Genomic DNA, 14,949 nt, shown 5'->3' on the forward strand with positions numbered 1-14,949 from the left:
GACCACACAAAATTGTCGTGCTTATTACAACTTTGTTTAAATCATTTATAATGTTTTTTATGTGCATATATTATTTATACACTTATTATTAATGTTTGTTCCATATCCAGATGCTGTTGTATAACTTTTGTTCAATGTAAGTTATGAGATACAAAATCTTTTCCCAAATGTTTTTTGCACCTAAACTGCCAGTACAACTGATACAGACATGAATCCAGATTACTGTGCATGTGTGAAAGGGGCTTCTGCTTCTCATGGCCAGTGTCAGTGGGTGACAGTGGCAGTTCTGATTTTCATATTTGGATTTTGGGCTGCATGTTTTTGGTGTGCCATATTACAAGTAAATAACAAATAAACAGATATTACCTAATTATACAACAGAAGACAAAATGTTGACTTTAATGTTTCTAAACTCTTATTCAGTTATTTCTTTAAGTAACTTTATCCAGTACTATGAGAAGTTCAGAATCTACTGTGAAATGGCGCAGATGAGGAGAGAAGTGGCTTCAAACAGAGGATATATCAGTGTACACTGCCCAAAAATTCCTTTTAGTGATTTTGTGAGTGATGACATGGAGGAGGATGTTTTTTCTGGTGTGTTTTTTTCCTGATATAAAAGAAAAAGTCTCACAAAAGGGAAAAGCAGCAACTAGTTCTTTTAAAACTTATACTTACTACCCTCTACTGACACGTACAAGTATTGCATAAAAGAAGCACATTTAAGCATAAGCATATGTGATAACTGATCTGTGTGACTAGAGACAGTGAAGCGTTTACCCTAGAATCTAAAATGAGCAAGATTACATTTGTTATACAATACAATACACAACTGTACTAAATGTATGGCTTTCTAATGCAACAAATACAATGTAACAAACTGTGATCTGAAAACGATTACACAGGATCTTCAACTCAACAATTAATGACTAAACCATTACAGAGGTCAAGGTCAGGTCACCAGAAATTTCCAGGACGTCAATCTCATGCAGCCTGGTGAAGCGGTGGTTGTAAGTATGTGCTTGATTGCCATTGACAAACACATTGTAATGATGGGGATTGCAGGAGATGACCACCTGAAATAAGCACACAGACATAAATTACTATTAGTTTTACTGTTTTTCACACTATAAAGCTTAAACTTAAAATAAAATAAGTAAACAGTACGCTTTATAATACCGTCTGCCTTATGTATGAATTCTACCAGTCAGGGCCTGCTGAATTAGAAGAAAACATGGCGACACCTTTGTTCCTTTCTAGTGTTGCTTAAAATGCGCCTTATAATCTGGTGTGCCTCATAGTGCGAAATTCACTCAATCTTTGGGGTTGCAACTACTAATAATTATTTTGGAAGTTAAATAATCTGATAATTATTTTTAAGAATAGTCTATTAGCCAATTATTTCGTGTCCTTCATCTCTTCCTGTTGGTACGGCTCCTGTTTCTAGCTTTCTCTATGGCTTTAAACAAAAGAAACAGCTGAATGTGGGATTTAAGTGCGCTTTAAATGCCCGGATGATATTTTAATATGAAAAGTACTGATATTTAGTGAGTAAATCTGTTGTGTCTGTCCCTTTTGGAGACCAAGTTTAGTGTGAACTGGCTGAGCAGCTACTCCCCCTCTCCCATTGTACTTGTTTCTCATCAGCACTTTTGTGTAGTGCAGTGCTGTTACAAATGAATAGTTAGTCAACACTGAAATTTGTAGTCGACTAATTTTTATAATCAACGTTTGCAGATTATGCTTGCTAATCTTTGCAGCCCTAGTTTTATTGCTATTGGAGGTTGTTGTTGGTTTTAGCTTTAAGGAACACATAAACATGAACATTCTGTATGTTCAAAAACAGTGAAAGCTCAGATTACCAACTGCTCTGTATACCTGGAAAGGCTGTCCTCTGTTAAAAGGCAATCCTCCAAAGCGTTCTTCTGAGCCCCACTTTTCCCCCGTTAGGGTGTTGCGCACTACTGTGTTCTCATCAAAGCGAGGGTTATAGTGTAGGGCCACTCCACCCATGTGCCGCAGGTTAAAAGAGAATCTGTGGGAAAGTAAATATTAGAACAGTTCATTCTCCAATAAAAAATAACTTTAAAGCATCAGTTCATAAAAAATTAAACACTTTAAAACAACATGACAAATGTGTGTCTTAAAGGTGTGACAATTTATATTCTGGCCAGCAGGTGGCACTCGTGAGCCACTTTTGAAAAAAAGACTATAGACACCTCATCTCTATGACAGCCACACTTCTAATCTAATGTATGCAATTTGGTAATGAATGTGCTACCAATGGTAATGTAAATTTTGACATATTATTTTGGACAAAGTGTTTTCCTCTAATTTTTTGACAGTTTTTGCATCAGATTTTCAGGATAAATGGATTCAGAAATATTTTTATATTGACCTCCAGTAAAGGTTAGAAAGGGCTCTTCCTTTTTTTGTATTATTGCATTTTCCATACACATGTCCCACCCACAGTTAGGTCTTTCATGTTGACAGAAGCCATTGATTGGTGTCCTGTACATTGGACTACAAAGCCAAATAGTGGACCAGCCCCTATCTACCTTATAAAAATGAGCAAAGCCTGATCTATACATAAAATTCATTCATGAAATTATCTGACACCCTTATATATAAAAAAAAAACTTTCAAACGTTTGGTCACAGCTTAAATGTTAAAACAATGTTAACATTAAACAACCAGAATGTTTTATATTTTAGATTCTTCAAAGTATGTGCCTCTTGCTTAGATGACAGCTTACTGCATGTTTGCATTTTCTCAGCTAGCTTTATTTGGGAGTCACCTGGAAGACCAGAGGTGTCTTGTCAAGAGTTAATTCCTTGAATTTCTTGGCTCTTAATGTGTTTAAGAGCATCAGTTGTGAAGTTGTAAAGAGGTAGAGTTGGTATACGGTGAATGGCTCCATTTGAGTAATGTTCTAATCCATATTATGGCAGGAACTACTCAAGTAAGTAAAGAAATATTACTTCAAGAAATGAAGGTCAGTCAGCTTCAGGAACCAGAGCTCATATACATGCTTTACAGAGTATTTAGGTTAACTGCAAGATTCCTTATTTGTTCTGTATTCATTTTGACTGGTACTGTATATGTTTGAATTATGTTACACAGGTAGGCTAATGCAGCAATAACTGCTTCGCTCATGGACTAAGCTATTAGTGTAATGTGGTGTGCCTGCTGTGCCTGATGTGTATGCGCCACTGGGGAGTTTAACACTAGCTACAGCCACAGGGAGAGCAACGTTGTTACCCATGACACCACAGCACATGCTTTAAGGATGGCTTAACTCCACCTACACCTCCCCGAAGACGTGACTGAAAGGAGCATTTCCTTTTCTCTGTCCTAGTGCCAAAATAATTGAATTAACTCCCTCCATGTGTTGTCAAATGCTGACTAATATTATGAACTTACCTAAACACTATTTAGCTTTTGATTTTGTTATGAAGTGTACTATGTGTATCATCATATCTAGTAATCTAGGATATTGTGCGTCGTTGAATCTAGTGTGTGTTTGTAGGTATCAGCTCTAACTTAGGGGTGTCTTCAGCCTACTTCACATTAGTTAGGGATACATTCTGAGGATATGACAGAGCACCTTTGTAAATTACTCTAAACAACGGTAATAAATAAATGTCCTAAAAAACGATTTACAACAAGTTAGTAGGGGTGTTTCTTATCATCCCGTATGCAATAATATCGCATTGAAATGTTGAGTCATATCATCCACACCTAATTATCACATTAGGGTAATACTTTTTTGCTGTTTTTAGCTGTTTGTTGTTCTCATTTCTCATTATATATCTATTACAGACAGATTATATCTGTCCAGTATTATTTATTTTACTTGGAATTTTACTTATTTTACTTGAAAACCTAAAAAATATTTTAGGGCCATATCGCCCACCTCTACGTTAACAACTCCCTGTCCGAGTGGAAATGTGTGTTGTGTTAAAAGCAGAGAAAACACTGAAACGAGAAGCTGTAGAACACCAAGGTGGGGTGGGGTGGGGTGGGACGAGATGGGTAGGTTGGGGCGGGAAGGGACGAGTGAGGTGGGGTGTTGTGGGGGGAGATAAATGGGTGGGTGGAGTATAGTAATGGGAAATTGTTCATAAATGTAAAAAATGGAAATGTGTAATTGTGATTGCTTTGTAACTTTTTTTTTTTGCTATACACTTCCAAAATAAAAATTATGAATATAAAAAAAAGGCAGAGAAAACATTTTTCAGGAATGCATGGAATTTAGCAAAATCAGGTTTGGGAAGCTGGGAGTTAGAAGACTTGGGGTAACTAACCGGTGAGCCTGATGGTTAACCACTCCGTTGATGGTAATGTTTTTGCCAGGCTGTAATCCACCAGCGATTACAGATTTGTAAGGAACGCTCTATTGATAAAGCACACAGTAAGGGTCAATCAATTCAAGGTAAAGCAGAATGTGAAATACTCATACAAAGTGCTTAAATGTTCTTACAAAAACTGGAGCAGCGGGATACGCAGGCATCTGCAGATAAGCAAAATATTTCATTAGGATATATTCCTAAAAGTAATGTGACTTCATGAATAGCAAAATTCACTGTGTTGAAAAAAGAGAGAAAATTTCATTCATTAGTACTAAATTAATACTGAAGTCATTCTATGACTATGAAGGAACACATAAGGCATCATGTAGTAACTTAAAAGTGTTAAACAAATCAAAATAACCTCTGAGCATCAACTATGATGTATGAAAAGTTTCGGTACCACTTTAAAATAAGACTACCTTTATAGAGGGTTTATAAATGGTTTACAATAGTTTATTAATGGTTACTAATTAGGTTGTAAATGCCTTAAAATCATTAATAATCAGTTATAACACATACGTAGAAAGGGCAACAATGACCTGTTGTTTGGCAATAAGTGAACCCACAGCCATCTATACTGTTGCCCTTTCTACGTATGTGTTATAACTGTTAATTAATGATTTTTAAGGCATTTAAAACCTAATTAGTATCTATTAATAAACTAATTGTAAACCATTTATAAATGCTTTAAATGCTGTAGTCTTATTTTAAAGTGGTACCAAAGTTTCTAAAAGTTTATTATTATTTAGGTATCATTTTTGTGATAAAGATAACTGTTAGCACATATTTGTTCTTTGAATAGGGCAAAATAGAGCTAACTTACATATACTACATGTTTGTAGACACCACTTCTAATAAATGCATTCAGCTACTTCAGCTAAGTTGCAATAACTGCTGACACAATGTGCCAACACACAGCTTGTCTAGTTCCTGTAGAGATGTACTGCCAACAGGACTCTCTAGAGCAGATAAACATTGGGACCATAAACCATTTGGCACAATAATGGTGCTCTATCCAGTACACTTCGGATAAGATGGGATGAATTGTGACATCTCTAATGCTCTTTTCACTGAATGCAATCAAATCTGCACAGCAGTTCTCCTATTTTTTCCTGTACCATAGAGACAGTTACTCCAACAACAGCAGTAAAATCTCTTTTTCTATTTTAAATTAACAATGAATGGACAGATGTCCCAATTATCTACAGCTCTGGAAAAAATAAGAGACTGCTTAAAAATAATGAGATTTTTTTTATTTTACCCAATTGAAAACCACTGGAACATAATCAGGAGGAAGATGGATGATCACAAACCATCAAACCAAGCTGAACTGCTTGAATTTTTGCACCAGGAGTGGCATAAAGTTATCCAAAAGCAGTCTGAAAGCTTTGCATCTTTTTTGTTATTTCTGCCATTTCTCATGTAATTTAAATAAATGCTCTAAATGACAATATTTATTTGTTGGAATTTGGGGAAAATGTTGTCCGTAGTTTATAGAATAAAACAACAATGTTCATTTTACTCAAATATAAACCTATAAATAGCAAAATCAGAGAAACTAATTCAGAAACTAAAGTGGTCTCTTTTTTTTCCCCAGAGCTGTATATAGTAAATGTTAATCATTAAGGCACTTAAAAAACAGACAATTTAATTTAAAATGAATATAAGGACAACTGGATACAGATGATCTGAGTAAGAGTTGTTTTACACAAGGTGTTTTAGAGGGTTTTTGATTTTACTCAGCAGCTTTGAAGTTCATGTGACATGTGACTCTGAACGAGAGTGAAAAACAGGAAGCTGTCAGAGATTGTGGCCAGGGCAACAGTGATCATCTCAGAGGCATGTGATCCACTATAGAAGTTTATGGGAGTAAGTCAATCATTACCTACTACACTTTCATCTCAACACTGCTCAGTTTTTATAACTGACCTTGACACAATGGTGACACAATGGTACCCATTAGACTAGTGTGACACGAACACACCACAACAGCTGCAACCACAATCGGCTTGTGGCTAGCTCTGGAGAAGAACGACTTTTACACCACAAAGATTTAGCGTGAAAATATTCTGTCGTTTTCAAAACAAACAGAAGCAATACAAGGGCTTGTAAAGTGTGTGCCTTCAGATAAAAGCAATAAAGATAATGAAGTGGAAATAATGAGAAGTTAATATCTCACTGCAGTATATTGCAGTGCATACTGGAAAAGTAAAGATATGAGGTGTAACATTTGTCTAATTGCAACAACTTTTTTTTGCTAAAGTTTCGTTTCAGATAAAACATAACATGAATTAAAAGTGAACATTTAAATAAGAAGTTACTTACTGCAGTGCCCACAGGATAAGCATACTGGGACTATAAATATAACAAAAGGTACAAGAAGAAAATAATACAACACTATTAAACACAAAATCAACATTTCACTATAGTTTTGAAGATATGTATAGAAATAAGTATGAAATATTTTAACTAGGGATGCATCAATGCCATTTTTATCCAACTAAGCAGGAGTACAAGTATGTGTATTTTTGCACTCGCTAATAATGATACTGATGCCTACATAGAATTAAGCATATACAATATCAGGAGCATTATGTAATGGTGTAGTTTTAAGTGTAAAGTAGTGCAATGCAACAGTTTATTTGTGAATGTTGAGATTTGTCACATTATATACACATCTTTTAAACTTTAATTAAAAAAAGCATATTTAAAAAAAAATATAAAGCTAGCCTTCGATCAAATATAGAGATTAGTTTTACTCAATACGTGTATGTTAATTTCCCCAGCATCATCATGTGATGTCAGGACCACATCAGCCACTCAGATGACACATTCAGGGGAAGTAAAAAGGAGGGTAGTGAGGAGAACACTGAGTAAGCATGTTAACATACACTAGCTCTTTCGTCGTTCAGAGGTGTCTACTAGCTAATATCAAGCCTGGTTTACCAAAACACTCAGGGTTCCTCAGTGTAGTGCTGTCGGACAGCATTAGCCGCTAACTCGCTACGCTAGTGGTAAGCTGCTAATGGTAATGCTGCTGCCCCCAGCCTTAGTGGAAATCTGGAAATCTAAGCTTACTGTAAATAAACAGAAGCACTTAATGCCTGGTTCATACTACGTATTTTAGCCCAGTTTTTCAGTCGCTGACAGTTTTTTGTTGATCAGCGACAAAAACTCTGTTCGGAGGCAAATCGGGGATCACTCAGCGCTTGCTCAGTCCTGTAGTGTGAACAACTAAAAGTCACTCGCCGAGCAGTTGCCGACTGATCACCGACCAGTCGCAGATGGCTGGCAAATATTTAACATGTTTAATATCTGACTCAGTCGGTGACTAGGAGTCAGGAGCTACATACAGCCAATGGGATCACAGAACGAGAGAACCACGGGTCCAAAACTCACTAGAGCTGTTTATGGAGAATCTGCCCACTTTCTGCCCCCTCTGTTATATCAGTAAATGACTGTTAAACTCTAGAGGGAGCCCATGAGTAAGTCCTCTATGAATGGGGTGAATGGAGCTAAAAGCTAAAAACTTTAAAGTAAAAATAATATTGTTCTGAGTATTTATTTAATTTTAGAAAACAGAATAATGTATTTTACTAAAAAAGTATCAGTTTATCTACAAAAAAAACATGTCTGCGGTACTGAAACATTTGATATAGTTCTGTATTGAGGACATACAGAACATAGAAATACATAGACATTCATATGAAGCAACTGAGCAAAACCATTCATATTGTTCTCATTGCAAATACATTTTCTCCTGCATAGAGATTCTTGGGCATGGCATCGCTGGCTCTCATGTGTTTAGTTCTGGTGTTTTTATCTTGACAATACATGTTCCTGGAGAGCAGCCAGGTGAGTAGGCGATTTCTCACGAAGAGAAATTGTCTACAACTGACAACTCTAAAAGTCGTGTAATGTGAACCTGGCATTACCCAAATAAACAGTTTTCAGGAGAGAAATTTGTGTAGATTAACATCCAGCGCTCATTTGGCGTAAAATGTTTTTTTTTTTTAAGAAATAAAGTTTTGTTTTACTTGCCACCCAGCGGCAAGACCTGCTGAATTAGAAAGAAAACATGCCGACACCCCTGTTCCTTACTAGTGTCACCCCTGTTCTTAACTAGTGTCCCATAATGCACCTTACAATCTGGTGTGCCTTATATATGAAAATAGACCAGACAATAAACGTTTATTGGTAGGGCACCTTATAATCTGTTGTGCCTTATAGTGCGAACAAACTGGTACTAGTACGTTAGCTGGTACCAGTACAGTACAGTACTAGTACAGTATCGTTATTCATGGCATTCATGCATCTCTAATGTTAACACATACCTGCATTGGTGCGAAGCCAGGCATAATCCCCTGCAGAAACAGGCCAATGCTTGTTATTCACATGCAGAAAATCCCCATTTTAACACATTTCAACATCAACTTCAATAATAAACTTGACTTAACATGCATGCCTATGGTATCTCCTTTCAAAATCACAGGAAAATACTTTTTCTTGGATTTTTCTTTTACCCTTTCCTTTCACTTAATTGAAACTTATCCCCAGCCCTGGCATTGCATGCTAAATGCCAGTCTCATGCATATGGGCAGCAATACTTACTGGAACACATGGCTGGGGAAAGAAGTGCTGCAACGAGAGGAATTTACTTTGGTTGTTTCCTAATTTTTTTTAATATAACAAAACTATTTCAATTATTACGAAAGAATGGAAATATGTGCACACCTGCGCAGCGAGCCATGACACGTTTGAGGTAGTTTTGTGTAAAAGTAAGCAGTATTTTCTGTGTAAGGTTGTTCTTACCGGGTTTTGGAACGCAATGGAATTGACTTCCACCATTCCATCCACCACAATAGTGTCCACCATACTGAGTTGGATACGGTGGTTGTACTCCATGACATGCATACCATTGACACTTATCTGTTAAAAGACATGTTTATTCAAACATATTAGAAGATCTGTTATAAGTTCAGTATAAAAAACCAAAGCTCTACAAAATTATAAGACAAATTCATGAAGTATCAAACCTGACACTGGGGTTGAGTGTCCTATTAGAGGCCCGGTATGTGATAATGACTGTATTGAAGTTATTAACCTTTCTATGTAAGCTCAATAGGGTTAAGTACCCTATTGTAAATTATCTACAGTAATCTACCAGTACTATATTAATTAAATTATTGTGGGTGATACAGAACATAAATATTTTTTTTATAGGTGTACAGTAATTAGCCAAAGTTTTCTTTTTAAATTATACATTTGAAATCACTATTTATGTCCTATTTCAATCTTTATTGTTATTTTAAAACAAACATCTTATCACAGTGAATGAATTTAAGCTTGCTGTAAAAAATCACAATTTATTCATACATGGACACTTCCTGTAAACTTTGTGGAAACGTTTTATTTTCCTTTGACACTGCAGCCTCATCCATCTGTAGCCATGTTTGGTCATTTCTTAAGAAATGTCTTTAAACACAGAGCAGATGCGATATATGCCTTCTACTTTTAATTAAACAGAGTCAGCAACCCAAAAATATATTACCTCCTCAAATGGTATCATACATATTTGCTACTTTTCAAAAAGGGCCTTGATATTAAAAGTCACATAAACTCAAATCTGGCTGTATATATGGTGCACAGCCATGTATCAGATCTATATTGTTTTTTATAATATCATATAAGAATGTTGCTCAAAATAAAAAAAAAATGGAAAATTCAGTGTATTTTTTGCTGTTAACACTATCACACAGAAAACACATGTGACCAAAAAGATGTGATTGAATTCACTGCTCAGATTGAATTAATCGGTAGATAATATTCCCTTATCAAAGTACAGGCTGTACTATATAATATAGTATAATGATAATAATATACTATCCTGAAAGCAATATCCTTAATATTTCTGGATATTAACTTTCTTAGTGGGGTCCAGTATCTCATAATGAAAACAGAAGCCCTCTGGTTCCTCACATGAATGCACATCCTAACAGTTTCTCTTTTGTCTGAAGTGAAACTAGCAAACTGACCTTGTACGAGGCCCGATCAACCATTATCTGCAGGGTGAAAACCCCACCAGCAGGCAACACAGCCTTATGTATCCGTTCCTCTGAGCCCCACTGAGAATTCCGTAAGGTGTTGGTCACTATGTATCCAGACCCGCTGTCATAACGGGGGTTAAAGTGCAAAGCAACGTCTGCTCCATGTCTGGAACCGCACTGAAGATTCACATGGAACCTGAAATTGACAGAAAGTAGAGGAATCGGTTACCTGAAGTTGTCATTAGTGTTGCAATAATGATATTTGTGTGGTATGATAACAGTCTTATAAAAGTATTTCTCAATTAAATTCCTCATGCAATGCAAAATGTGCCCCGTCGGACAGAGCTGTCAGCTTTCAAAACTTCCACATCAAACCCGCAAAAGCATGGTAAGTATTTTTATCGTTCAACAATCTGCTTAAATGTTAGAAAAAAACATGTAAATAGCAGTTAAATCATAGCCATGTTAAAAGCACTGGTAAGCACTGCATCATTGTTAGGTTAACTGTAATGTGGCGGAATAATAGATTTGGTTACAGTGCATTACCGGCTGATAACGGCATTCATAAAACGCCTCTCAGCCAATCACATTGTAGGGTCGGAACTAACTGCGGTATGATTGTTTTTATATAAAAGCTGGCATATTTCCTTTATTTTAACAGGTTCAGCTGATTTAATGTCACTACTTCCCTTTTCTTTTGTTTTTTTTGTATTACTCTGATTAAGCCCCTTAATTCCTACACTTATATTTAGTTACTAATCTTTCTGCTTTATTAACTACTACAAATGATTCAGGAACTATAAAAGTAATATGGAGTTTTGCAGTTATGCAGTCATCAGAATAAGGAACCTAAGTGTGTTAGTATCTAAGATGATTGTAAGGTGTGAAACAGGAAGTCCTTAACCACTGAAGTGTGACACGCAAAGTGGAACAACATGGAGACATGCTCTACCCTCTTAGGCCTTGTCCTGCATTAATTTCCTATTTATTAAAAGTATAACTACTACATGGGTAACTCATAAATCCTGCCCCTAGCATTATCATGTGTTGATTGACTAATGTAAACATGTATGTATGTAAACATAATGTTGTATAGCAGACAACTTACAATTCAAGGCTTTTTTTCTTGTTTACCTTTTATTTTAACTTTTTGTTAGACATTTACCAGCCCCTTTGGCTTAACATTATATTCAGAGTAGTTCAGTTACAACAAAATAGCTGTAATTCACCTTCACACAAGTATTTTTTCAAATAATCTTTATGCTATTTGTATTGAAGTATATTTTCAGCATATGTATTTTCTTTATATTCTCTTTTATTTCTCTTATTGTGTTGATCCATTAATCATGCAGGTGGCATACTGATAAGAAGGGCCAACACTAGCCATTAGGGCGCCCAAAGCACACATTATTCCTATGTTTGACCTCCTATTACTCCCAAAAGCTACAGTAATATCATGTGATACTTATGTCTTTAATAGTATAGAAAGGGTTCTTCAAAGATTTTATGGCATCTTTTGATAATCGTTTAATTTGTTGGTTTTATAGGACTGCAAAATTTGGTTTATGCAAAACAGAATAGACATTTTTTCTAAGTTTGACTCCCCATTACTCCAAATTGCTACAGTAATATCACTTAATACCTATGCCATTAATAGTACAGAAAGGCTTCTTCAAAGATTTTATGGTGTCATTTGATGATCCGTTAATTTGATGGTTTTATAGGACTCCAAAATTTGGTTTATGCAAAACCCAAGACATTTTGGCTCCCTAATACTCCAAATGTTTTACAGTAATATAACTTAAAACATATACAAAATGTTTAATATATAGTGGATTTAACCTGAAAACTAATTTATATTTAATTTTTAATAAGAGAATGGTTTGCATTTTCAAATTGTTACACTGTTCTACATATGTTACTTTTGTAGTGCTTATATCTATGAACACGATTGCATATTTTTTTATATTTAACATGGCGTTATTATGATAATCATTATTATGATGATGATTTTTCATTAGCCTGATTCTTTTGGTGTCTCCCAAGGCATTTGGTGCCCTATGCGTAAAGCTCCGTTGGAGGAGTGCCAGCACTGCTGATAATACCTACAAGTCTGAGACCTGTTTTTCTGCAAAAATGAAACCTGAAATCTGACCTAATCAACCAACAAGCGGAAGTTCTACTTCTTAGGAACAACTCGAACTGGCATGTATAAAACCTTAATCTTCAAGCCCATATGGTAGTGTTTCATAAACACTGTCCTGGAGGCACCATGACTTGCACATTTTAGTGAATCTCTTGCTTTATCACACACACAGCCACTCTGAAGGGACGTTTAATTCATTATCAACAGATTCAATACAACAGGTGGATTGGAAGACAAAAAAGCGCATAAATGTGATGTTGAAGATGACAAAAAATATATAAAAAGGACTGCAAGTGACTATATTACAAAAATATATCAAGTACAGCGACTTTCATAAGCTCAACTGATAAGTGAAGTGTATTGTATTGTGTGCCAGCCGCTTATTAGCTTTTTATACTCTTTTCAACACTGTCACAGCCAGTAGTAAGCGGTAGCATTTATGTGTTGTAATTCATGGACTTCAGCACGGAGGTCGGCTATACAACGATAATGTTGTTTTCATGATAAGCAACATGCTCTCCTTAGCACTTCTTAGCATAATGTGGATATCATCAGTACTTAAAGAAGACAAAACAACTTCATGATTCACTACAAAGATACGATTTAGTCCTGTTTAAATGGATATAGACCAACAAATTTAGTATAAAAGGCATTGTTATAGTGTTGGAAGTCTGTGAGGTTCATGGAATTTGGTTTTGAAAATGTCTGTCACAAAAAATCTAACAATGAATGTATCATGAATTTAGTCTATTGTCTATTTGCTTTAAAGTGGCCATCCCTTACATGTTGCACTGAGGTGCATGATTTTTATGCATTTGACGTGTTAACCTGCACTCATAATAATTATATTGTAATTTATCTGATCAATAATCCAGTCCAACTCTATTCATTGAGTGCATTTAAATTGGTTTAAAAATTTACTCTGATTAAAAAAAAAAGATTTCTGAAATATTTAATTTTTTTTCCAACCTTCAACCTCTGTTCTGCAACGCAAATGACTACACAAACAATTCCAGGAATGCCTGACTTCTGTCACCTGTTCTGTGTTCATGAAAAATGCAATTCCTGCTTTGCGTCTTACCTGTTGGCTCCTGGCAAGACTCGTCCACTTATAATAATACTCTTTCCCTCCAGCAGACCTCCTTGAATAGAGCCAGTAAAGGGTACTCTCTGTTTAATAATAAAAAAAACAACAGTTGTAAATAGCTGAGGAAATGTGCGGGCATTAAAAAAATTTGCTCATTCCTGATTCTTGCTGCTTTTTATATTATTTAAGCACCATTATGTCATTGCATGTTGCAAAAGGTATAGCTAGAGTGTCTATATGCACCATAAGTATACAGAACAGGTATATTTTACATACAGCTAAAACAACAAAAATACAGAGAGAGATCACTTCAGTTTCTGAATAAGTTTCTCTGATTTTGCTATTTATAGGTACAACTTTGTTGTTTTATTCTCCCAAATTCAAAATATAAAAATTGGAATAACCCTGTTTTTTTATCACAGTTTTAATGCATCTTTGCATCTTTGCATCTTTGCAATCTTACATACTGCTTTTGGATAACTTTTTTGCCACTGATTTGATGGTTTGTGATCATCCATCTTCCTCTTGATTATATTCCAGAGGTTTTCAATTTGGTAAAATCAAAGAAACTCATCATTTTTAAGTGGTCTCTTATTTTTTTCCAGAGCTGTAGATTTTAAGAATTGTGGCAGCAGGAAATTGTGCAACAAAGTGACGTGACCAAATCAATTATTAAAGCAACTTGTTGTGAAAAATTAAACGTTAAACGTATAAAGTATTAAACTATTACTTTTCATTAAAAGCTGCGTATCTGTGCACGTATAACGTTGCATGCTTTGAGTAGGCCTACAATTATTTTAAAAACAGCTAAATGAAACAAAATGAGAGCTGGTAAATTCTGTAAACACTTACAGGGTTGTAGAAGGGCTCCTGCTGGTAGAATGCCATCTTCTGTGCTGCGCTCTGAAGCTCTGCTGAAGGCGTCGAGGTGAGAGGAGTTTAAGAAGAGCAGAGGTTCTTCGTTTCACTCCTGACTGTTTTTTTCCTCCAGCAGAAATCGCTCCACTCGGGTTACACTGAGGGTGCGCGAATATTACACACTGCTCGGTAAATTTAACAGCGCGGGAAAACAGCGGAGAAATGAGGAAAATACTAAGTTTCGTTTTCTTTATAAGCGTTAGCGTTAGAGTTAGCAGTCAACCAGCAGCTCCATAAGCTTATATAGCCTGTATACAGCTGGAAGTAAATGAAGGTGATGGATGTTTCCTGTACTTATTAAGCCTTATATGGTCACAAATAGTCTCTCCCCTCTTTACCACAGTCTTGTGTTTTCATGTAATCCTTTTAACCTTAACTAACGAACTAACTAATGGGTTAATA

General features: G+C 35.6%; 1 protein-coding gene across 2 annotated transcripts; it reads right to left on the reverse strand.

Moving 5' to 3' along the window:
* Positions 1 to 639: 639 nt before the first annotated feature.
* On the reverse strand, positions 640 to 14,689 carry LOC103021895 (galectin-9). 2 transcript variants are annotated; one of them, XM_007236858.3, is made up of 11 exons: positions 14,482 to 14,689; positions 13,624 to 13,712; positions 10,385 to 10,592; positions 9,162 to 9,278; positions 8,961 to 8,987; positions 8,684 to 8,713; positions 6,675 to 6,704; positions 4,481 to 4,510; positions 4,305 to 4,393; positions 1,876 to 2,032; positions 640 to 1,073 (listed from the first exon to the last, which is right to left on the reverse strand). In XM_007236858.3, the coding sequence occupies exons 1-11, from the start codon at positions 14,515 to 14,517 to the stop codon at positions 927 to 929; spliced, it is 960 nt and encodes a 319-aa protein (XP_007236920.2). In that variant the 5' UTR covers positions 14,518 to 14,689; the 3' UTR covers positions 640 to 926. The 2 variants fall into 2 exon arrangements, with proteins under 2 accessions (XP_007236920.2, XP_007236921.2); XM_007236859.3 differs by lacking the exon at positions 8,961 to 8,987 and having other exon boundaries at positions 14,482 to 14,687.
* Between the last annotated feature and the right edge of the window lie 260 nt (positions 14,690 to 14,949).

Source organism: Astyanax mexicanus, chromosome 18 (genome assembly GCF_023375975.1).
Source record: "Astyanax mexicanus isolate ESR-SI-001 chromosome 18, AstMex3_surface, whole genome shotgun sequence".
Taxonomy (NCBI): Eukaryota; Metazoa; Chordata; class Actinopteri; order Characiformes; family Acestrorhamphidae; genus Astyanax; species Astyanax mexicanus.

Coding starts and splice junctions, on each gene's coding strand:
- LOC103021895 (XM_007236858.3), bottom strand. CDS start 14,517: ATGGCATTCTACCAGCAGGAGCCCTTCTACAACCCT. Junction 6,705..8,683: donor CTGGCTTCGCACCAATGCAG/GTATGTGTTAAC, acceptor TTATATTTATAG/TCCCAGTATGCTTATCCTGT. Junction 4,394..4,480: donor ATCCCGCTGCTCCAGTTTTT/GTAAGAACATTT, acceptor CTTTATCAATAG/AGCGTTCCTTACAAATCTGT.